Source organism: Pongo abelii, chromosome X (genome assembly GCF_028885655.2).
Source record: "Pongo abelii isolate AG06213 chromosome X, NHGRI_mPonAbe1-v2.0_pri, whole genome shotgun sequence".
NCBI classification, from domain to species: Eukaryota; Metazoa; Chordata; class Mammalia; order Primates; family Hominidae; genus Pongo; species Pongo abelii.
The window spans coordinates 135,891,237-135,916,293 of NC_072008.2; the positions used below are offsets into that span (position 1 = coordinate 135,891,237).

Consider the following 25,057-nt stretch of genomic DNA (forward strand, 5'->3'; position numbering starts at 1 on the left):
GTTCGAGACCAGCCTGGCCAACATGGCGAAACGCCATCTCTGCTAAAAATACAAAAATTAGGCTGGGCGCGGTAGCTCACGCCTGTAATCCCAGCACTTTGGGAGGCCGAGGCGGGCGGATCACGAGGTCAGGAGATGGAGACCATCCTGGCTAACACGGTGAAACCCCGTCTGTAGTAAAAATACAAAAAACTAGCCGGGCGAGGTGGCAGGCATCTGTAGTCCCAGCTACGGGGGAGGCTGAGGCAGGAGAATGGCGTGAACCCCGGGGGACGGAGCCTGCAGTGAGCCCAGATGGCGCCACTGCACTCCAGCCTGGGTGAAAGAGCTAGACTCCCTCTCAAAAAAAAAAAAAAAAAAAATGAATGAAAAGAATGTTCTCTATTATTTTTCTACAATCATTAATTTATATATATATATATTAGGCCGGGCCCAGTGGCTCACGCCTGTAATCCCAGCACTTTGGGAGGCCAAGGCGGGCGGGTCACTTGAGGCCAGGAGTTCTAAACCAGCCTGGCCAACGTGGCATAACCCCGTCTCTACTAAAAATGCAAATATTAGCCGAGCATGGTGGCGGGCGCCTGTAATCCTAGCTACTCCGGAGGCTGGGGCAGAAGAATCGCTTGAACCCGGGAGGTGGAAGTTGCAGTGAGCCGAGATCACGCCATTGCACTCCAGCCTGAGCGACACAGCAAGGCTCTGTCTCAAAAATAAATAAATAAAATTCTTAAAAGTTGATGGGAGAAAAAAAGTTGTTCAAAAAAATTTTTTTTAAGTTGATGGGAGGTGAGGAAGCGTAGCTACTGATGGCCCATTCTTGGATAAAAAAATCTTTTGACTCAGGAAATGAAGAACAGAGCTGCAATTACAAGGGATCAAAGGAGATTTTTCCTTAAATGGAAGGAAACTTGTTTTGTTCACCATCGGATTTTCACCGATGAACTTGTTTTGTTCACCTCCGGGGCCCGGCACAATCTGGCCACTTAATAGGCATTCAATAAACCCCCGAGCTAGCTTGTGGCCGGCTTGCAGGACGCCGTCGCACAAGGACTGGCGCTGGAGTCTTTCTTTCTGGATTATGTAGTGACGAATGAAGGCGCGGGCTCAGCCCCTGAGAGCGCAGCACCGTCGCCCTAAGCTAACCCACGTTGGGCCGCGTGGAAAGCAGGGGCCCGGAGGACAGACACCGGCGCACCAGAGAAATACGGGGTGGGTAGAGAAAGGAATGCCCCACCCGCTGACAGCCGTCTCATCTCCGGCCTCCCAGTTTTTTGCAGGCCCCTCCCGACACGGCTCCTGCTTCTCTCACGCCTCGTACGGAACGGAAGTGACGTGTACGTCGCGAGCGATTGACGGAAACAGAAATTGCTTTGCGGCCGGCACGGAAATTGCTTTCCTTCGGCTTCCGTTCTTGGTCCATGTGAGAGAAGCTGGCTGCTGAAATGACTGCGAACCGGCTTGCAGAGAGGTGAAGGGCAACGAGGGGAGGGGGGATTCTGGGTCTCGTTGGGGGCCGGGTTCCCCAGCTTTTGGGAAATGGGAGCCCCCCCTTTAACAGATGGCAGTGGTTCCCCTGAAGAGCTGGCCATTCGTTCCTATTTTCCGCGATCCAGCCTTTAAAGCCCTTTTAATTTAATTTCATTCGCTTACTCCGCTCCTCAGCTGTATAGCCGCATCCCTGTTGGTCCTGATGCTGTTTCTGCCTCCCCAGCTCATTTACTATGTTTCACATTTCTCGTCACGTGACCCCTTTTTCTGCCTCTGTCGCGGCCCGATTTAATCCTCTGCGCAGGCAGTGCAGGCGTTATAAACTCCCCGAATCTTGGAAAGCTTTGCTGATTGGAGTCATCCACCACGTTTTGGCTCCTGTGATGTTTTGTGCCCCCCCCCCACCCCCGGAACTAAATGTAGTCCGTTTAGTAATGTTGGCTTTGAAAATACTAATAATATATGCTGTTAGGTAACGGCACATTTTATAATTTGTTTGTGGGAAACAATCTCCTTAGTTAAGCACCTACTTTGCTAAGCAAGCCCCAGGGAAAGTGGCTTACCCAGCTGCTTTCGACCTGTTTCTCCATTCCTGGGAACAAGGATCAAGATAACACTTTTGATTAGGCTGCCTATCAATGAGTCAAATATATGGAGGATGCTTAGAAATATTAATCGTGAAACTGCCTTGCCTCCAGGGCTAGCAACAGCGTCTTTGGCCATATTATTCTAGGGTCTGACATTTTTACAGCTTCCCATAGGTCATAGGAAATGTTGTGCCAATCACTGAAAAGTGATAGCTCTTTTACATGCAGTTTTGAAGTCAGGCATCACTCTTGGAGGTGATGCCTGACTTCAGTCTAAATTTCACGTCTTGACAAGTTTCCAAAGGCGTTCACACTGCTTTATATATCTTCTGAGGGATAGGGCTATTCTGTGCTGAAATTACAATGTTTTCGAGATTGTTTTAATAGATTAGACATTGCTTCAAATAATAATATTTCTTTTTTTAATTTCAACTTTTATTATAATTAAGGGATACATATGCAGGTTTGTTACATGGGTATATTGCATTCACATTTCTTTGTTGCCTCGTTTAACAGCCTTCTGGCTTTGAGCCAACAGGAAGAACTAGCGGATTTGCCAAAAGACTACCTCTTGAGTGAGAGTGAAGATGAGGTGGGTGACAATTGCTAAACTGCCTTCAAAGTTAGGGTAGAGAGCACATTCCCGGAATGGAAAGGTGTGGCAATGTTCTATGTATTTGTTCAGGTCTCTCAAATAAATTACAAATGGTTAGTGTTTCATACTTAAGATACTGTATCATATTAAGTGCTATGAGGATTTGGAAACTAAGTTACAATCACTATCCTCAAGTTGCATAAGTATAATTTATAAGACCAACCAAAAAAGGCCCGGGTGATGGCTCATGCCTGTAATCCCAGCACTTTGGGAGGCCAAGGCGGGCAGATCACAAGGTCAGGAGATTGAGACCATCCTGGCTAACACAGTGAAACCCCGTCTCTACTAAAAATACAAAAAATTAGCCAGGCATGGTGGCAGCTGCCTGTAGTCCCAGCTACTTGGGAGGCTGAGGCAGGAGAATGGCATGAACCCGGGAGGCGGGGCTTGCAGTGAGCCAAGATAACACCACTGCACTCCATCCTGGGCAACAGAGCGAGACTCCGTCTCATAAATAAATAAATAACAAGAGATTTTACGTGAGACTCAATTTCCATGTTGTTTTTTCCCTCCCCCTCATCCTGATGGTTTTTCCTTTTCTGTGTCTTAGGGGGACAATGATGGAGAGAGAAAGCATCAAAAGCTTCTGGAAGCAATCAGTTCCCTTGATGGAAAGAATAGGTAACACTCCCGTCAGTTAGGGCAGGTTATATAGTCAATTCCATGAGATTTCTCTGCAGCTAATATTTATTGAGTGCTTCATGTAAAGACCTTACTACCAGTACCTATAAGCATTATATAATTAACTGTTAGCTATTATTAGTCTTAGTGCTATTATTGTAAGCATTTGCAGTCTTATTCCACACTGAAAATCTCTTAAAGCATTGAGTAGGCATTATTTAACCCCATTAGAGAAATAAATTGACTTACCCCCAAGGTCACCTGGCTCATAAGTTACAGGTTTAGGTGTGTTTGACTCTAAGTCCAATATGTTTTCCACTATGTTTACCTTGTAATAAAGAGAAGAGATGAGGGTTAGACAACCAAGTCCAAGTTAGGAACAGATCTCCTTGCTGCATCATGACAAAACCTGACCCTAGAAGAAATACAAGAAACCAAAGCCCTGTTTGAAGAGAGAAGTGTTTGTCTCTCCCAACCCCAAGCCCCCATAAAATTTATCCATTCCTATTATATCGTTTTGCCTAATTTCAGGCGGAAATTGGCTGAGAGGTCTGAGGCTAGTCTGAAGGTGTCAGAGTTCAATGTCAGTTCTGAAGGTAAGTTGAACAAAGGAAGATACCCATGCATGAAACTTGTGGGGTTCCAAGGGCATTATGTTCACCTCATCCCCCTAGGAACTGTTTTTGATGTGGTTAATGACTCATACCATAAATACCTGGGAGAGTGGGTGAAGAAGTGTAGTCAGATGCCCTTCAGTTTCTTCCATCTCTCAAAGAAAGCCTAGAAGGCTGTGGTCAAGGTATCCTACAGAGTTTGATGAGATACTTATAGGATAGAGGGACATGAATGAAGACAGCTGCCTCTTACTAGCTGCCTCTTAGTAACTTAGTCATAATTCATATTTGTACAATTTCATTTTTATTTCAGTTCTCTTAACAATGCTTTGAGTTAGGAGACAGGCAAATATTCTCTTCAGTCAGAGCTCAGAGAGGTCACATTACTTGTTCAAGGGCCTTTGCCTAGTACAGTGTTTCTCAACCTTTGCTTTTTTATTGCTCCCCTGAGAGGAGCCTTTCAAGACATTTTTATTTTTTTATTTTTTTGAGACGGAGTCTCGCTCTATCGCCCAGGCTAGAGTGCAGTGGCGAGATCTTGGCTCACTGCAAACTCCGCCTCCCGGGTTCACGCCATTCTCCTGCCTCAGCCTCCCGAGTAGCTGGGACTACAGGTGCCCGCCACCATGCCTGGCTAATTTTTTGTATTTTTAGTAGAGACGGGGTTTCACCGTGTTAGCCAGGATGGTCTCGATCTCCTGACCTCGTGATCTGCCCGCCTCAGCCTCCCAAAGTGCTGGGATTACAGGCGTGAGCCACCGTGCCCGGCCTCAAGACATTTTTTTCCTCATTGTATCCCTCTCCCTGTGCCCCTTCCCCAGGAAATCAAGTCCTAAGGAATAAGAGTTTGTTAGACATTGAGCCTTGGAGGGACACAAAACATTGTAACACCTAAGATGTTTTTCATACTCCCCCAGAAAGAACCAATTTTCACCCTGGGGTCGGGGGGTGGTAAAATTGCCCCTGTTCAGAATACATGCGCTAATAAGTGGCAGCCGTGGGATTTTATCCTAATACTGAGTCTAGATGCCAAATCTTTTTCACCCTGTTCACAACTTAGGCAGCTAGAATGGGTTTTGCATTTGTAGTAATCACTGGTGTAGCCTCCTAGAGCAAATAACAATGTATTCCAAGCGTACTTATTCAGCGGATATTTATTGTGTTTCTACTAGGTAGCAGTATCAGGAAGTGTTGTAGATACCAAGGTTACAGTAGCGAATAAGATGTGAGCTCATGGGGCTTACATTTTAATGAAGGGAGACAGTAAGAGAGGATGATGCAATAAAGCAACTAAGTGGCTACTTTAGATTGGTTGGTCATGAAAGGCCCCTGAAGAGGCAAAATTGAAGCTGAGATCTGAATGACAAGTCAAGTCAACCATGCAAAGATTGGGGAAAGCATTTCAGGCCAAGGAACAGCTAGCACAAAGGCTCTAAGGTAGAAACATGCACATGTTGAAGAATAGGAAAGAGGCCCCTGTGACAAGAGCATTCTAGAGGGTGGGGGTTGACATGAGGTTAGAGAGGCAGATGGGGATTAGATCTCATAGGACCGTGTCCTTTAGGTAGATGAGATTCAAAGTATAATGGGGAGTCACTGGAGGATTTTCAGCAGGGTCATGACATGCTGTGGTTTATATTTTCGAAAGATCATTTTGGACTGGATGCAGTGGTTTACACCTGTAATCCCCAGCACTTTGGGAGGCCGAGGTGGGCAGATTGCTTCAGCCCAGCCATTTGAGGCTGGCCTGGGCAACATGGCAAAACCCCATCTCTACAAAAAAAAAATAAAAAAAATTAACCACGCGTGGTGGCACGCGCCTATAGTGCCAGCTACTTGGGAGGCTGAAGTGGGAGGATCGCCTGAGCCTGGGAGGCAGAGATGGCACCACTGATCTCCAGCCTAAGTGACAGAGTGAGACCCTGTCTCAAAACAAACAACAACAACAACAAAAAGATCACTTTGGTTGTTTTTATTTTTGGCTGTTATGTGAAGAATGAATTGCAATGGGGCAAGATTAGAAGCACCAGAAGAAAAGCAAATGAGTTTTGAATAAATACTTTCCCCTATCTTCTACCCCCTAACATGTTTGGGGGATGAATGTAGAAGAGTGATAGTGTTGGCATGGCTAGAAATAGGCAATTGAAGTAAGAGAATTATTCTTGCTTCTCTGCACATTTGCCATCTACTGGCATTTTCTACTGAGGCTTCTCCCTACATTATATTGAGATCTTGCCTCACTTCTTGGTCTGACCAGAAAGTTTGACCTTTCCACAGGATCAGGAGAAAAGCTGGTCCTTGCAGATCTGCTTGAGCCTGTTAAAACTTCATCTTCTTTGGCCACTGTGAAAAAGCAACTGAGTAGAGTCAAATCAAAGAAAACAGTGGAGTTACCTCTGAACAAAGAAGAGATTGAACGGGTAAGCTACAGAGAAGGTGGTCTATTAAGGGAAAGAAATTAAATTGACAAGGGAAAATAGGGTAATAGAAAGAAGGGAAAGACCTGAAAAATGGGAGAAGGGGGAGTTGTGATTTCCCCACTATGGATAAGATTAAAAATAATCTAGGAGTGCCAGGTGCGGTGGCTCATGTCTATAATCCCAGCACTTTGGGAGGCCGAGGCAGGCGGATCATCTGAGGTCAGGAGTTCGAGACCAGCCTGTCCAACATGGTGAAACCCTGTCTCTACTAAAAATACAAAATTAGCCGGGTGTGGTGTAATCCCAGCTACTTGGGAGGCTGAGGCAGGAGAATCCCTTGAACCAGGACGTGGAGGTTGCAGTGAGTCGAGATCACACCATTGCTCTCCAGCCTGGGCAACACGAGTGAAACTCCATCTGAATAATAATAATAATCTAGGAGAAATTGCAGTCCTGAGAAGCAAGAGGTAACCTCTAGCATCCTGATTCTTTCTTGGGCTAAGAAACGTTGCTTCCTAATTTCTTGTTAGTCCTTTGGGTTTGATGCTTTAATCTTGTGGCTCTTTCCGTTTACATACCTTGCCTGCTTCAGATCCACAGAGAAGTAGCATTCAATAAAACTGCACAAGTCCTCTCCAAATGGGACCCTGTCATCCTGAAGAACCGGCAGGCAGAGCAGCTGGTTTTTCCCCTGGAGAAAGAGGAGCCAGCCATTGCTCCCATTGAACATGTGCTCAGTGGCTGGAAGGTGAGTACAACAAAATGAAACTGAAAGGTGAGATTTTATAAGTTGGAGATTTCAGAGCCTACAATTGATTTGATTGGACACGTTAAGCTAAACCCCAGCATAAGTCATTTTAGCTTAGTGCTCAGAAAGAAGGGGTTGCCCATCGTCATTGTCAGTCATGTGATAGCCAGTCACAATAGCTGTGTGATCACTTTTTTTTTTTTTCTTGAGACAGGGTCTTGCTCTGTTGCCCAGGCTGGAGTGCAGTGTCACGATCTCAGCTCACTGCAACCTCTGCCTCCTGGGTTCAAGCAATTCTCCTGCCTCAGCCTCCCAAGTAGCTGGGATTACTGGCGTGCACCAACACGCCCAGCTAATTTTTTTTTTGGTTTTTAGTAGAGATGGGGTTTCACCATGTTGGCCAGGCTGATCTCAAACTCCTGACCTCAAATGATCCACCAACCTCAGTCTCCCAAAAGTTTTGTGATTACAGGCATGAGCCAACGCGGCTGGTCTCTGTGTCACTTTTCATCTGCTTGTAGTATACAGTACTTGCTATTTCCATGTTTTTGTGTTAAACCATGTGATTGCCCGTATAGCAGGAACATAATAATGTTTTCTTTCTTTTACCCCAGTTTTTAAAAAGCATTTAAAGCCACATTCTGATCCTAGGGAAATCAGGAACTCGGTAGCATTAATGATGCCTTAGCGAGGATGTGTGAACAACAGAAGCCAAAGTTTGCTTGTACAGGAATACCGCATTAAAATATAATGTGTTGCTGGCAATGACTAGAACTTCAGCAGGTAACTTACTATGACTCTGAGCTGCAGGGCAGGGGTTGATGTTTTAGAGCTGGGTTTCCCAAACACTGACCCCTAACAAAGTTTGTGTCTGAAGCAAAAGGGTAATTGTAAGTATGTTTGTTTGGTGGGTGTAATGTTGCCAGTTCTTTTTTATTATGAGGTTATTCTTTCTATTTTAATGGTGTTGAAATATATTTTCTTCTATGAAATGATGGTGGTAGTAAATGATGGGATTGGGGGTGAAATGGTAGTTATGCTCTTGGCAAAATTAGAAGTTGGAAATCCTATGTTGGTCCCTGAAGTCCGGTTTTTAGTCTGAATAACTGCTTTAGAACAGCTAGCCTACTTTTCCAATACACCATTGGTATGGAGTCTATAATGGGCTGATTAGTCTTAAATAGATGCCCTCTTTGTGCTTCTCCTCTACTTTCCAAAAACCCAAGAATGGTAGTTTCTTAGGCGTTGAGAAGTTGAGCTAATTAAAGCTAATCAAAGTAAACACTGCTTGCCACAATAGCTAGAAATTGAGCGAGTAGTTGCTTATTATGGGGATAAGCTGTTTCTGGTGTTTTTGCTGAAGTCACTACCATTCTCTTTCTAGGAGGCTTCCTTTTCTACATGAAAAAGAGATCAGGTTTAAAGTGTGGCTGCAGGATGAAGGGAGACTTTAGAAAAAAAAATCAGAGGTAATACAATTTGTAGGATTCAAAAATAAAAAAGCATAGAAGATATGTAGTGAAAAGTTTGACTCCACCCGTGCCCCATCTGATCATTTTTACCCCCATACTCACCCAGAAGTAACCACTTGCATAAGTTTGCTGTTGTTGTTGTCTTAGAGTTTTATTTCTATATTCATGTTTACCCCCTTTTTAAATAAAAAGAAGGGTAGCATGCTACTACACACTGTCCTCCACCTTGCTTTTTCCAAATGACAGTGTAATCTTGGAGATAGCAGGAAAATGCCAAGTTTGTTATTAAAAACGAGATGGGGCCGGGCGTGGTGGCTCACACCTGTAATCCCAGCACTTTGGGAGGCCAAGGCAGGTGGATCACCTGAGGTCAGGAGTTTGAGACCATCCTGGCCAACATGGCAAAACCCCATCTCTAATAAAAATACAAAAATTAGCAGGGCATGGTGGTGTGTGCCTGTAATCCCAGCTACTAGGGGGGCTGAGGCAGGAGGATCACTTGAACCTGGGAGGCAGAGGTTGCAGTGAGCCAAGATCGTGCCACTGCACTCCAGCCTGCGCAATAGAACGAGACTCTGTCTCAAAATATATATATAAATAAATAATAAATAAAAACTAGATGATAGTGGAGGAGGTTACACTAAGAATAGAACAACCTCTTCAAGAGGGAGTGAGGCTCAGGTGTCATACATTGAATATACCATGCCGTTCATTCATTCTAAGACTGACTTTTGAGAAATTATGCTAGTAGGGCACAGAGAAATAAGGAAGTCCTTAGTTCAGAGGGTGCTTTGTGGCTAGCAACTCCTAGGTCTCTCCTTACATCTTAGAGTGCAAAGTACCAACAACTAGTATATGCTGTATTAGGGTTTCTAGAGACTGAATATCAAGTCTCAGACCAGGCACGGTGGCTCACGCCTGTAATCCAAGCACTTTGGGAGGCTGAGGCAGGTGGATCACCTGAGGTCAGGAGTTCAAGACCAGCCTGGCCAACATGGTGAAACCTCGTCTTTACTAAAAATATGTAAATTAGCCGGGCATGGTAGCACATGCCTGTAGTCTCAGCTGCTGAGGAGGCTGAGGCAGGGGAATTTCTTGAATCCAGGAGGCCGAAGGTGCAGTGAGCCGAGATCACGCCACTGTACTCCAGCCTGAGGAAAAAAAGAAAATCGAAAGTCTGTACTATAGTTTTGGTCCAGCTCCCTAAAATTTTGTTTAGCTGCAAATAATTAAGTGGGATAACGCATGAGAAGGCATTTGTAAACTCCAAAGTGCTAGAAATGCTGTAAGGTAACTTCTTTCACCCCTCTCTTCACTATTCTCTGTCTACACTGGTATTTCCCAAGGCATTCTCCCTGAAACCTTAGTCTCTCAGTATGCCCTCACAAGAGGAGGAGAGGTGGCATTGCTAGAAAATGCTGCATGCCCCTAGTGGAGATCGGAGAGTCACAACATGCTTTAGCATTTTAAAGGCTATGAAACAGGCCAGACGGATGTGGTGGCTCACACCTGTAATCCCAGCACTTTGGAAGGTTAAGGCAGGTGGATCACCTGAGGTTAGGAGTTTGAGACCAGCCTGGCCAACATGGCGAAACATCGTCTCTACTAAAAAATATACAAAAATTAGCTGGACGTGGTGGCTTATGCCTGTAATCCCAGCTACTCAAGAAGCTGAGGCACCAGAATCGCTTGAACCCAGAAGGCGGAGGTTGCAGTGAGCCAAGATTGGGCCACTGTACTCCAACCTGTGCAACAGAGTGAGACTCTGTCTCAAAAATAAAAAATAAAAATAAAGGCTATGGGCCAGGCGTGGTGGCTCACGCCTGTAATCCCAGCACTTTGGGAGGCTGAGGCGGGCGGATCACAAGGTCAGGAGATCGAGACCATCATGGCTAACACGGTGAAACCCCGTCTCTACTAAAAATGTAAAAAATTAGCCGGGCGCGGTGGTGGGCACCTATAGTCCCAGCTACTTGGGAGGCTGAGGCAGGAGAATGGCGTGAACCAGGGAGGCGGAGCTTGCAGTGAGCCGAGATCGTGCCACTGCACTCCAGCCTGGGCGACAGAGCGAGACTCTCTCAAAAAAAAAAAAAAGGCTATGAAACAATGGTGAAGACACCTGTTGGATCTAATTTAACTTTGGGTGTACAAACTGATTTTATTAAAATTTCAAAAAAATTGAATTTTAAGCTTTTAACAGGGGAAGCAAATCTTGTTATCTGATGAGGAATGTGTTTGGGGAAGAGCTGGTCTGTCTCCACTGCTGCCTCCTTTCTCTCACCTTCTTCCCCGACTGCCCTACTGAAACTTCTCTCAAAAGGCATTAGTGAGGGGCCTCCGAACTGCCAAATCCCAAGCCCTCTTAGTCTTTAGCATATTTGACACCATTGGCACATTTCATTCTAAAAATCTCTCCCCTCTAGCTTCTGTGGCATACTCTGGGTATTTTCTCTCTCTGGCTTTCCTTAGTCCTTTTTATTCTTGCTCTGTAAATTCCATGACTTTTTTTGTTTGTTTGTTTCAGACAGAGTCTTGCTCTGTTGCCCAGGCTGGAGTACAGTGGTGCAATCTTGGCTCACTGCAAGTTCCACCTCCCGGGTTCACGCCATTCTCCTGCCTCAGCCTCCCGAGTAGCTGGGACTACAGGCGCCCTCCACCACGCCCAGCTAATTTTTTGTATTTTTTAGTAGAGATGGGGTTTCACCATGTTAGCCAGGATGGTCTCAATCTCCTGACCTCGTGATCCGCCCACCTCGGCCTCCCAGAGTCCTGGGATTACAGGCGTGAAAATTTCATAACTTTTGACTATCACTCTCAACCCCTTCTTTGAAGGTCCAGTCTCATATTCCATGTGACTAGCAGGGATCACCTGGGTCTCCCATATGCACCTTAAACTTGGTCCAGTCCAAAGTAAGCTTCGCATTTCCTTTCCCCAGACTTCCAAAACCTATACCACCCCCTTCATTCTGCAACTCAGTTAACAGCATAACTCCCTACCCTAGTCACTTAGGTTGGAAACCTCAGTCATTTGATTCCTTCTTGACCCCTTCACTGTCTCCCTTTCTGCCAGCTTATACAGGGGGCTAGACCTGCAAATTCTGTCTCTGTAATAGCCCTTAGGCTCCTATTTTCTCTTCATTTTCATTTTCACTGCCCTAATCGAGGCCCTCATCGAACTTTTCCTTTGGAACTTTACATATATCCTCTACACAATCAGCAGGATTTTCTTGCTGAAACACAATTGATCATTGCTCTCCTGCTTAAAATCCTTCAAAGGCTGTTCACTTACAGAATAAAATAAAATTACATAGCATTTTAGCTATGCTGGACAACTCGTTCTATTACATACCACTCCTTTCCCTGTGTCTGTGTTTTTTGCTTATGCTCATCTGTTTGGATTTTTTCTTCCTCCTGACAGAATTGTACTTAGGCCTCAAAGCCTAATTCAAAAGGTCACTTCCTTCCCCAAGCCTAACCTACCTCCCAATAATATTTAATGGTGATTTCCTCTGTGATTACCCCTATAGAATAACGTAGCAGTATGTTATTTAAGGGTAACATAAAGGGTATTTAACCCATTATGTTATGCTGTTTGTGTTGTATATGTCTCTGCTCTGAAAGGCTGTGAGTTCTATAAGGACAGGAACTATCTTAATCAATTATGTGTTCCTAGCACCCCATACAAGTGCCTGGAATATAGCTACAATCAATAAATTTTGTAAATTGAATTGAATTGAAGGGACATTACAACACTGTAGTATAAATCACTTTGTAGTCTGTGATTAATCACTACTGCAAACACTAAAAGTGGAAGAACACATACCTTTACTATTCAGTAGAATAGTTTTATGGTTAAATCAATAGCTTCGTGTAACATGTGATGATGTGCGTTTATGAATTTATCCAAATATTTATAAGTTTAGTACTGACCACGATGTATATGGCTATTGAAAAAAACCACACATAATATGTGTGTGAGGTTTGAAACTAGTTCTGTTGCCTAGGGCTGTCTTTGTGCCTTGCCAGAATGTGGACCGTGGCATGATCGGCCTGATTATTTAGCCATCCTCATGATAGCATGTGGAATAACTGGTTTACAGTTCATTCGTTTCATACATACTCTGCCTAGCATGCAAAATTAACTGGAAACTGAGGAATTGGAGCCAAAGTTAGAAAATGAGGAGAGTTCAACTTGAACCATCAGGAAACAGGCTAATTACATGAAGGTCTTTTTTTTTTTTAACATAATAAATAGAGATGGGGTTTCACCATGTTGCCCAGGCTGGTCTCAAACTCATGGGCTCAAGCAGTCCTCCTGCCTCAGCCTCCCGAAGTGGTGGGATTACAGATCTGAGCCACCATGCCCATCCTATATATTTTTTAAGGCAATATCCTTTTGTGCTCAAGAAATTAAGACACACACCCCACCACAAACTACATTTGAAGACTGTGCCAAAAAAATGCCATGTTTTTTCTCATTTTCTTTCATCAGTAATTAATGATACCAAGAACACTTATATGCATGGTTTATAGCAGTTGGCTATGGTCAAAAAAAGTTGGGCTTCCCCTCTGAGACATTTGCAGATCTATGTCCTAGGTATACCATCAGTGGCAAATAATGCTTATCTTAAGATCTAATCTCACAGGGCATGCTGGGCTCATGCCTGTAATCCCAGCACTTTGGGAGGCCAAGGCAGGAGGATCGCTTGAGGCCAGGAGTTTAAGACCAACCTGGGCAACATGGCAGGACCCTGTCTCTACAAAAAATAAAAAAAATTAGCCAGCCATAGTGGCTTACACTTGTGGTCCCAGCTGCTCAGGAGGCTGAGGCAGAAGGATCACTTGAGCACTAGAGGTGGAGGTTGCAGTGAGCTGATATTGGAGTACCAGTGGACTCCAGCCTGGGTGACAGAGCAAGACTCTGTCTCAGAAAAAAAAAAAAAACTAACCACCCCTTCCCTCTAGAAATATTCTAAAAGAAGGCTTATGATATGAATTTGAGATTCCTAACTATAAAGTAATAGTTATGTGCTTCAAATAATATATAACAATACAGGGACTCAAGGGCAATGTGCCTAGATTCTTAAGAGAATGGAAATCAGTTTTAACATATATTGGTAATCTGGGCTGGCGCGGTGGCTCACGCCTGTAATCCCAGCACTTTGGGAGGCCAAGGCAGGTGGATCACGAGGTCAGGAGATCGAGACCATCCCAGCTAACATGGTGAAACCCCGTCTCTACTAAAAATACAAAAAATTAGCTGGGCGTGGTGGCGGGTGTCTGTAGTCCCAGCTACTCGGGAGGCTGAGGCAGGAGAATGGCGTGAACCCAGGAGGCGGAGCTTGCAGTGAGCCGAGATCATGCCACTGCATTCCAGCCTGGGTGACAGAGCAAGACTCCACCTCAAAAAAAAAAAAAAACAAAAACATATATTGGTAACCTGAACACAGTGATCCCCCTCAGCAGTGTTAGAGAGTAGCCTCAGCGTCTCCCTGCTGAAGTTGTCTTATATAAGAATCAAATAAGGCTTTATTTACACTTCTGACAACAAGACTGGAACCCCCTTCTCTTGCTGTAACAGCCAATCCTATCCACTTATGATTCCAATTATAGTGTCATAAGTTAGAGAATCATAGGAATGTAAAGAGAGAAAGCTGTAAGAGCATGGCTTAAGATTCAGAATGTTTTGTTGCTTCTTTAAGGCAAGAACTCCCCTGGAGCAGGAAATTTTCAACCTCCTCCATAAGAACAAGCAGCCAGTGACAGACCCTTTACTGACCCCTGTGGAAAAGGCCTCTCTCCAAGCCATGAGCCTGGAAGAGGTAAGTGTGTCATAGGCCCTTCAGCACACCCAGGCATGCCACACTTCTCCTAGCATTTGTCCTCTGGCCCAGGTGTCACTGTAAGTCTCATTTGTTGTAGGCAAAGATGCGCCGAGCAGAGCTTCAGAGGGCTCGGGCTCTGCAGTCCTACTATGAGGCCAAGGCTCGAAGAGAGAAGAAAATCAAAAGTAAAAAGTAAGGAGGCCCCTGTGAACTGGCCTTGGGTTCCACAGAAGAAAGTCATGTGGCTCATCATGAATTCTTTGGAGAGAACCTTTGATGCAGCAACTAGAGTCATGTAGATGAGGTCCCAAACAGGAGTGACTAGCCTTTGTTCCCACCAAACCAACCTCATACAGTTTTGCCAAAAAGATGACTATTCAGTTACTTTCTCTGCCTTCCAAGGCATCACAGAGTGGTTCTGCAGAATGAGCTCTGAATTCCAGAGCTGTTAAGGCCAATAGGGCTTCCTTCCTGCCTTTTTGCCCCTTTGAAACTTGTTCGGCCGGGTGTGGTGGCTCATGCTTGTAATCCTAGCACTTTGGGAGGCCGAGGTGGATGGACCACTTGAGCTCAGGAGTTCAAGACCAGCCTGGGCAACGTGGCAAAACTGGCTGGGCACGGTGGCTCACACCTGTAATCCCAGCACTTTGGGAGGCTCAGGCGGGTGGATCACTTGAGGTAAGGAATTCAAGACCAGCCTGGCCAACATGGCGAAACCCCATCTCTACTAAAAATACAAAAATGAGCCAGGCGTGGTAATGTGCACCTGTAGTCCCAGCTACTTGGGAGGCTAAGGCGGGAGGATCGCTTGAGCCCAGCGGGTGGAGGTTGCAGTGAGCCAAGATCACGTCACTGCACTCCAGCCTGAGTGACAGAGTGAGACCCTGTCTAAAAAAAAAAAAAATGAAACTTGTTCTACCCCTCCCTTGAGTTATAGAGGCAAAAGAGACTCTGAGCCGCAGAGGTCTACCCTGAGAACTGTGGGTACCAAGAATCTTGCCAGTCCTCTCAGGTCCCAAACTGACTCCCTATAGCCAACTAGCTCTATGATGCCCATTCCAGCGCCCTGCCTAGGGAACCTATTGGGTAGTATGGGCACTTGTGCCTATGACATCCGTGCTTCAGCTAAATTGCTAAACTCTTCCCTCCTACCCCTACAGGTATCACAAAGTCATGAAGAAAGGAAAGGCCAAGAAAGCCCTAAAAGAGTTTGAGCAGCTGCGGAAGGTTAATCCAGCTGCAGCACTAGAAGAACTGGAAAAAATTGAAAAGGCCAGAATGATGGTGAGACTACCTCTTGCCGCACCCCCACCCCCACCCCCACCCCTTTGAACCAGCTTTCCTTGGAAGGCACTAAAGATCTAAATCTCACTCTGTCCTTTCTTTCTAGGAAAGGATGAGCCTTAAGCACCAAAACAGTGGGAAATGGGCCAAGTCAAAGGCAATTATGGCCAAATATGACCTGGAGGTAAGAGACCCTTGGGGTGAGAGAAGATCTGGAATTGGAGGATGCTAGCAGAAGCAGAGTTGGGGAAGAGCCATGAGGATGGATGGAAAACCAGGAATCTAAAAAGGCATCAGAAAAATCTCTAAGGCAGAAAGGAAAATGACCAGGAACAAGGTGGAAAAGGAGAGATGAAAGGGAAACAGCATTGAAGGCAAGTCCAAAGGGGGAGAGGAGCTTTTTAAAATCTTATTTCACCTGTTGATTCCTTGAGGACAAAGAATTTGTCTTCCATTTTATACCACAGCTATTAACCCAGCGTTGTATATGCAGTTTAAACAGTAGGTACCAGTAAGAAATACTCACCAAGTCAAATTGAGAGGAGGCAGCTTTATGAAATGGACCAGGAAAGGTGTTATTGTGGTCACTAATGACAGGGCTCTCATGCTGTGACTCTTTCCTCCAGGCTCGCCAAGCTATGCAGGAACAGTTGTCTAAGAACAAAGAACTGACACAGAAACTCCAGGTAGCCTCTGAGAGTGAGGAAGAGGAGGGAGGCACAGAAGATGTGGAAGAACTCCTTGTCCCTGATGTACTGAATGAAGTGCAGATGAATGCAGATGGGCCGAATCCCTGGATGCTCAGGAGCTGCACCAGTGACACCAAAGAGGCTGCAACCCAGGAGGACCCTGAGCAACTGCCAGAGCTTGAGGCCCATGGAGTTTCTGAAAGTGAGGGAGAAGAAAGACCAGTGGCAGAAGAAGAAATTCTGTTGAGAGAATTTGAGGAAAGGCGATCCCTTAGAAAAAGATTTGAGCTCAGCCAGGATGCTGAGCCAGCAGGCAGTCAAGAAACAAAAGGTGAGCTGTGATCAAATGGAAGGGAGAAATTTCTAGTGCTGTGGACAGACTATGGGAGAAAAAAAAAAGGTGTCCACCCACACACAAAACTGCATAGTGATTAGGCTCTGGGGACTTGCAAGAGTGCATACACTGGATCCCTGAAGAGAAATTAGATTCATAACTATTTTTCTTCGAAGACATTTAATAAGCAGTCATCTGCATGGCCGTGCAACGTGGTCCAGGCACATTTTCTGTTCTTGGGGGCTTACAGCCTTCAGAAAGCCATAATAACTAAACCATCCTCGAAGTCAGGATATGAGTTAGTGTTCCTGGTACCTACACACCAGGGAGAAGTACATATGGTAGAATGGCAAATCTGAAAGTCCATTCACACCTGTAGACACAGATAGGTCGATTTTGAGACATTAGGAAACATCTTCTAATTGCTGGATTTTTTTGTTTTGTTGGTTAAGTAGGAGTGGCATTTTTAGCACTTCTTAATGCTAGTTTATGTGTGTCTACACGGGGTGAGACTTTACAGAATGAATGACTCCACAGGGCTACATGGCAAATTAGAATTGTGACTCCATGCTCAGGATCTATTTGTACGTTATATTTTCTACCTGTTATCTTGAAGAGATCTTATTAACAATATTAGCACCTGTGAGATTGGTCAGAGAGTTCCCATTCTGGCAATAAACCAGGACACTAAAAAGCCTGCCTAGGAAACTACCTACATTGAGAAATCATTTGGCTATCTGGACAAATTACCAGGTCTGGTTTGGTTTCACATAGGAATGCATTTAGATGATGGCAAAAATCTGGTTTTATATGGCAAAAAAAAATTTTTTTTGTTTAAGAGACAGGGTTTTGCTCTGTCATCCAGGCTGGAGTACAGCAGTGCAATCACACCTTACTGCAGCCTAAGACCTCCCAGGCTCAAGCGATCTTCTTGGCTCAGCCTCCCAACTAGCTGGGACTACATGCATGTGCCACCATGCTGAGCTAAGTTTTTGTAGAGACTGAGGTCTTGCTCTGTTGCCCAGGCTGGTCTTGAATTCCTGGCCTCAAGCTTTCCTCTCACCTCAGCCTCCCAAAGTGTTAGGATTACAAGTGTGAGCCACCGCACCCAGCCTCCTTTTTTTTTCCTTTGTTTTTTTCAGGTTTCCACATACAAAAATGTATTTTAAAAGAGCTATCATTTAGAGTGTATTGTAGGGACCTTTACTTAATAGTTTTGGCTGGATATTTCTGGGATTAATAATTGCAAGTAGTCACTTCTGAGAGAATTTTGGAAAGCAGCACAGCAGGCTGAGATTGTGGGGGTGTACATATATGACCACAGGACCCTAGTGGCTTTCTCTTGAGCCCCCTCAACAACTGGCCATCTACCTAAATGTGCAGAGCGGCTGACTGTGATATGAAAGGATGAAAGATAGATTTGCATTTCCTTGGACAGTAAATAAATTGAATTTTCTCAAACCTTCCAAGAGTGTCCTAAAATACTGGAAAGCCACGGACCCCAATGAAAATGAGCAAGGAAACCTGATTCTTGAGAAATAAACGTACATGTGTCCAAAGGCCAGATCTAAGGAGCTACAATGGCTTCATGCCAAAGCTAGACAGCAGGATCAACTTGGGAATGGAGGCAACTTGAGTCAATGAAAAAGACAGTTTAGAAGCATGTCACTGCCAGGTTTCCCTCCAGACTCTTTTGAGACAGGTCTCTGTCATCCAGGCTGGAGTGCAGTGGTGCAACCTCGGCTCAGAGACGGGGTTTCACCATGTTGGTCAGGCTGGTCTCAAACTCCTGGCTTCAAGTGATTCACTCACTTCGGCCTCCCAGAGTGCTGGGATTACAGGTGTGAGCCACTTTGCCAAGCCAGCCCCTCTAGACTCTTGAGACTAGTGTTATTTGCTCAGATGTTGCCAGTGGAAGTGTGAGCTACATCCACTGGATAAAGCAGCTACTTCATCCCTTGACTCAGCCACAGCAGATTATGAAATACTGCTTTAAGATATGGAGTAGAAATTCTTGAGTCAAGATGAAAATCCTGGATAAGGTTTTTACAAGCAGTAAAGCATAAATTACAGTGAAGTTACATTCAGAAGCCACCTGTTAAAGTGGCTTCCTTTTTTAAAATTTGGAACTTAGGGCAGTCTTCTCAAGCAGGGTTTACTGCACGAGGAACTTAAGCCACAGCCCCAGTTATACAGTGGATCATTGGCAAAGCTGGAAATAGGACCCAGGACGTCTGCTTCCAATATGCTACTTCTTTTTTTTTTTTTTTTTTTTTTGAGACAAGTCTTGCCCTGTTGCCCAGGCTAGTATGCAGCGGCACAGTCACAGCTCCCTGCAGCCTTGACCTTCCGGCTCCAGCGATCCTCCCAGCTTAGCCTCCCAAGTAGGTGGGACTACAGATCCACACCGCCATGCCTGGAAATTTTTTGTTGTTGTTGGAGGGGTGGAGGTGGTAGAGATGAGTTCTCACTATGTTGCTCAGGCTGGTCTTGAACTCCTGGGCTCAAGCTATCCTCCCGCCTCGGCCTCCCAAAATGCTGGCATTACAGGCGTGAGCCACCATATCCGACATCTCACATGCTACTTTTTTTTTTTTTTTTTTTTTTTTTTTTTTGAGACAGAGTCTTGCTCTGTCACCCAGGCTGGAGTGCAGTGGCACAATCTCGGCTCACTGCAACCTCTGCCTCCCTGGTTCAAGTGATTCTCCTGCCTCGGCCTCCCAAGTAGCTGGACTACAGGCACATGCCACCATGCCTGGCTAATTTTTTGTATTTTTAGTAGAGACGGGGTTTCACCGTGTTAGCCAGGATGGTCTCGATCTCCTGACCTCGTGATCTGCCCGCCTCGGCCTCCCAAAGTGGTGGGATTACAGGCGTGAGCCACCGCGCCTGGCCACATGCTACTTTTAATTACCAAACTCCGTTGCCTGCTATGATTAGTATACTGTCTAGGAGGTTCAATGTACAGAATCTTCTTTTCCCCATTTGTCCTTGTTATAATGTCTTATGTGGTACTTAGCACTTGGTGGGTGCTCAACAAATGCTTACCGACCAGACAACGTACAAACCTCCTTTTCTGACAGCTTTCATTCTTTTTCCCCCAGATTCCGGCAGCCAGGAGGTGCTGTCTGAATTGAGAGTACTATCTCAGAAATTGAAGGAAAACCATCAGTCCAGGAAGCAAAAAGCAAGTTCAGAGGGGACTATTCCCCAGGTCCAGAGAGAGGAACCTGCCCCAGAAGAAGAGGAGCCCCTGTTGCTACAGAGGCCAGAGAGAGTACAGACGCTGGAAGAGCTAGAAGAGCTGGGAAAAGAAGAATGTTTTCAAAATAAGGAGCTTCCCAGACCTGTGTTAGAAGGGCAGCAGTCAGAGAGGACCCCAAATAATCGCCCTGATGCCCCTAAGGAGAAGAAAAAGAAGGAGCAGATGATCGACCTACAGAACCTCCTAACCACACAGTCTCCCTCTGTGAAGTCTTTGGCAGTTCCCACAATAGAGGAGCTGGTGAGCAGAGCCAGGGTGGTGGGCCATTGTTCAGAAAGTGTCCTTCTTGTGCAAGGAGTAATGAAGCTTTGTTTTGGTGGGGGCACATTTCAGTAGTTGAGAGGTCCAGAATAGTATAGGGCCAGGCTAGTCCCAGTGATGTTTTAATAGATGCAGATATATGGGTGCTGCCAAGACCCCTATTTCCGAAACCCTGATCCACCAAAACTCCTCTAGGGTGACTCTAAAACTGCTCTCAGAGGTAAGAGGGAGTAACTCAGAGTTCTGACCAGATCCCAGGCAGGACAACTTGAAGGTGAGTCATTGAACTGTTGACAAAGTTTTATTCAGTGGGATCTCAAATGGTCTAAGACTCCCCAGTTAATCTGAAACTTAAAGTGAAGCATCCTGGCGCCTGTCTTTTCAGGGATATAAGCTGGAGGAAGCCTACAGTCTGGCCACTTAGAGCTCCTGCTGCTAACACGTGCCATTCCTTCCTCCACCCTGCAGCTTCCTTACTGAAAAGTTTAAAATTGTGTCATATGATAATGAGCTAGGGATATTTACCCTAGAGGGAAGAAAATTGGAGCATGATTGGCTGTGCATTGGTTTGTATCGCAAGACCATCATTGTTCAGCACTTCCCCCTAGGGGGCGCTAAAATGTCACGACCCAAAATTCAAGCGTTCTCGCCATGAACCACAGCTCGTAAGCCAAGCTGTAGCTCTCGCTTGTTTCTTCCCAGGAAGATGAAGAGGAGAGAAACCAAAGGCAGATGATAAAGGAAGCTTTTGCTGGGGATGATGTCATCAGAGATTTCTTGAAAGAGAAGAGGGAAGCTGTGGAGGCGAGTAAGCCTAAGGACGTGGACCTGACACTACCTGGCTGGGGCGAGTGGGGTGGTGTGGGCCTAAAGCCCAGTGCCAAGAAAAGACGCCGGTAAGAATGCCGAAGAAAGTCTGTCAAAAGGGCACCAGGTTCTCCCCGCCTCGCCCTTCGGTGTCCTCCCTACCCTTTTGACTAAGTCGTTAATGCTCCTAGTCAGATGTCCTATTGTTTTGCTTTCCAGGTTTCTCATTAAAGCCCCTGAGGGTCCTCCAAGAAAAGATAAGAATTTGCCAAATGTGATTATCAATGAGAAGCGCAACATCCACGCAGCGGCTCATCAGGTGAGAGCTTAGAGAGCTCTTTAGCTGCCTGCTTGTTACTGCCTGGCTCTCTTGCTTGAGAGGAGTATTCTAGTGATCTGTAGTCAAGAGGGACGTGTGATCTTGACCACAGAATCAAATCTATTGTTTTCACTGAATGGCTGTTAAGATTTATCATTTCAGATAGACTATGCTGTTTTAATTACTGGCCAGGAAAAAAGTTTAGAGTCAAGGTAATGCTCAAACAGAGGCTACAAGGTTTGAGTTGTAGCTTAAGAAAAATGAAGACAAACCGGTACTTGTTCAGGAGAATGAGAAGATTGTAAGTTGTGTCACATGATAATGAGCTAGGGATGTTTACAAGAGAAGAAAATTTGAGCATGATTACGGTGTTCAAGTATATCGAAGGTTATTGTATGAAGTCACATAAAGTAGAAGTTAGAGGAGATACAGAATTCAAGGCTGCTCTGGGAGTATGAGTATGTGTAAAGGGTACTCAAGAATGAGATTAGACTAGATGACCTTTATGTTCCCTTCAATTCTGAGATCTGTCCCCAGCCAGTATGTTGAAATGAGTTACAATTTTCCCTCTGAAGGAATAAAGAACTAATGGCTACAGAACAGAGGTAAGAAGATACACATTTCAATAACATTCTTTTTGATCTTATTTTGTGAACCAATCACTGCAGAAACTGAATCATAACTACTGCAGTCCCAATTAAGGCTATATAACTAGAAAACAGGCAGTTACACGATAAGGGAAGGGGGGAAAGGGTGCTTCAGTGGGCCAGGATTCCAGGTGATGGGTAGAGTATGGAGCTCAATAAAGACCACCCTTCCCTTTCAGGGGTCTGTTTGTTTTTTTAATACAGTCATGGCAAACTGACAAATAGTTTTCTAGGAATCTCCCCTGATTTTCATCTTTTTAATAAGTTACTGCAGGTTCCAACATGCAGTAGAATAAAGTGCTTCAAGGTGCCTAGGGGGGACTTCTGAGACTGAATACTTTGTCCAGGTGTTATCTTTCTGTTGCCCTGGTTGACAAGCACAGATGTAGCCATCAACCCAAATAAGACATTCCCTTAACTTAAAGAGAATCTGTTTCCTTCGCTACTACCAGGACCACCTGATAGTACTTAGCTTCTCTTGAGTATTCCACTGAATGTTTCCAGAGACTACTGATTTGTTTTGTTTGTTTGTTTATTTTGTTTTCAGATGGAGTCTCACTCTGTCACCCAGGCTGGAATGCAGTGGCACGATCCCAGCTCACTGCAACCTCCACCTCCCGGGTTCAAGCTATTCTCGTGTCTCAGCCTCCTGAGTAGCTGGGATTACAGGCATGCGCCACCACACCTAGCTTATTTTTGTATTATTAGCAGAGATAGGGTTTCACCATGTTGGCCAGGCTGGTCTTGAACTCCTGACCTCAAGTGATCTGCCTGCCTCGGCCTCCCAAAGTGCTGGGATTACAGGTGTGAGCCACCGTGCCCTGCCAAAGACTACTGATTTTTACATCCCCATTTTCTGCTTATGTGTTTTCCTCCCTTGGCCACTGGGGAAGTGTTGAAAGATTATTTAATGTCTGAAGGTAGCAATGTGGTGGAGGAGTACCAGGCAAGGAAACAGGAGCTTTGGGTTCTGTTCTCCAATGCTGCTCCTTATTTACTTAGGTCCATCACTTCCTCCCTCTAAGCCAAATCTTCAGGCCAAGGGAGATGACCATTGTCAATATCTAGGGCCTTCCAGCTCTACATTCTGTGGTGCCGAAAGAAGATGAAGCTAAGTGGGCCGGGCATTTTGGTTCACGCCTGTAATCCCAGCACTTTGGGAGGCCGAGGCGGGTGGATCACAAGGTCAGGAGATCAAGACCATCCTAACACAGTGAAACCCCATCTCTACTAAAAAAAAATACAAAAAAAAATTAGCCAGGCATGGTGGCAGGCCCCTGTAGTCCCAGCTACTAGGGAGGCTGAGGCAGGAGAATGGCGTGAACCTGGGAGGCGGAGCTTGCAGTGAGCTGAGATCACACCACTGCACTCCAGCCTGGGAGACAGAGCGAGACTCCGTCTCAAAAAAAAAAAAAAAAAAAAAGATGAAACTAAGTGTAACAGCCTGGTAGAGTTCAGGATTCGGGTTCCTTAAAACATCAATCCTGGCCGGGCGTGGTGGCTCACGCCTGTAATCCCAGCACTTTAGGAGGCCAAGGTGGGTGGATCACGAGGTCAGGAGATCGAGACCATCCTGGCTAACACGGTGAAACCCTGTCTCTACTAAAAATACAAAAAATTAGCTGGGCATGGTGGCGGGCACCTGTAGTCCCAGCTACTCGGGTGGCTGAGGCAGGAGAATGGCGTGAACCCAGGATGCGGAGCTTGCAGTGAGCCAAGATCACGCCACTGCACTCCAGCCTGGGCGACAGAGTGAGACTCCATCTCAAAAAAAAAAAAAAAAAAAAAAAACCATCAATCCTAAGAGAGGGAAGGAGGAGACTGAGAGCATAAAGAGGGTAGAAAAGTCATAAAATCCACAGGGATACACAATGGTCTGGATTCTTGCAGTCACAGTGTTATATAGGAAAGCTCACTCTGGGACAACAGCCCTGGAGCTCCTATAGCTAGATAGGGACAGTGTCCCTTGTAATCCCAGCTACTTGGTAGGCAGAGGTTGCAGTGAGCAGAGATCACCCCACTACACTCCAGCCTGGGCCACAGAGTGAGGCTCTGTCTCAAAAAAAAAAAACAAAAACAAAGACAGGGGCAGTGTTAGGGTGGTTTTTCAGACCCTGAATTGTTGAATAAACGGGGGATCCAGAGTCAATTTAGGCCCCCCTACTCCCAAATGTCATCAAGCAGATTGGATTCCTAAGGGCAGATGGGAGCAATGGGACACCTTGACCTCTCAGTCTCTTCACTTGCAGTCATCATGTGGAACCGTGGCCTGTACCAAAACAGTACCTGATGAGAGTTGCCATTACAGTATACAACTCCACCCCAGGCCTGCCTCATACCAAATCATTCTCCTTCCTTTCCAGGTACGAGTGCTTCCATATCCATTTACCCACCATTGGCAATTCGAAAGGACCATCCAGACTCCTATAGGATCCACATGGAACACCCAGAGGGCTTTCCAAAAGCTGACTACTCCCAAGGTCGTCACCAAGCCAGGCCATATCATTAACCCCATAAAAGCAGAGGATGTGGGCTACCGGTCTTCCTCAAGGTCGGACCTGTCTGTCATACAGAGGAATCCAAAACGAATCACCACACGTCACAAAAAACAGCTGAAGAAAAGCTCTGTAGATTGAGTTGCTGGAGGAGTGACAGCCAGGAGCCCTGACTTCACTTCCTTTGGTCCAGTTTTACTCTGGTACAGGGTGGATTCCAAAACTGGCTCAGTACATTGCATGTAGTTGAGCCACATTTTAAAAATAAAGGCATTTTTAAATCTATTTACCTGGAGTATATGTTGCGTTGTCCCCCAGTGGGATCATTTCGTTCAAGTCAGACACCTTTGGACTCTACAGCATTGCATTTCTTGAGTTGCACTTGTCAGGGCCACCTCCTTTTCTTACCAAGGATTATGTAGTTGGTTCTAAATCGAAATGGAGAAAGTTCACTGTAGTCTGTGATCTTAAATATATCACATCAGATATGATCCACCATTAATAACTGCCAACTTGAAGAGACAGG

General features: G+C 45.4%; 1 protein-coding gene across 1 annotated transcript; it reads left to right on the forward strand.

Annotated features, from left to right (window-relative positions):
- The first annotated feature begins 1,331 nt into the window (after positions 1–1,331).
- Positions 1,332–24,816, forward strand: UTP14A (UTP14A small subunit processome component). The gene is made up of 15 exons (XM_024240979.3): positions 1,332–1,468; positions 2,592–2,667; positions 3,281–3,351; positions 3,883–3,947; positions 6,243–6,385; positions 6,978–7,133; positions 14,308–14,427; positions 14,528–14,622; positions 15,591–15,714; positions 15,821–15,898; positions 16,341–16,734; positions 19,842–20,242; positions 20,966–21,159; positions 21,290–21,389; positions 24,400–24,816. Exons 1-15 carry the CDS (start codon positions 1,443–1,445, stop codon positions 24,670–24,672), a joined length of 2,316 nt encoding a protein of 771 aa, XP_024096747.1. The 5' UTR covers positions 1,332–1,442; the 3' UTR covers positions 24,673–24,816.
- The last annotated feature ends 241 nt before the right edge of the window (positions 24,817–25,057 follow it).

Coding starts and splice junctions, on each gene's coding strand:
- UTP14A (XM_024240979.3), top strand. CDS start 1,443: ATGACTGCGAACCGGCTTGCAGAGAG. Junction 2,668..3,280: donor TGAGTGAGAGTGAAGATGAG/GTGGGTGACAAT, acceptor TCTGTGTCTTAG/GGGGACAATGATGGAGAGAG. Junction 15,715..15,820: donor TTGAAAAGGCCAGAATGATG/GTGAGACTACCT, acceptor CTTTCTTTCTAG/GAAAGGATGAGCCTTAAGCA.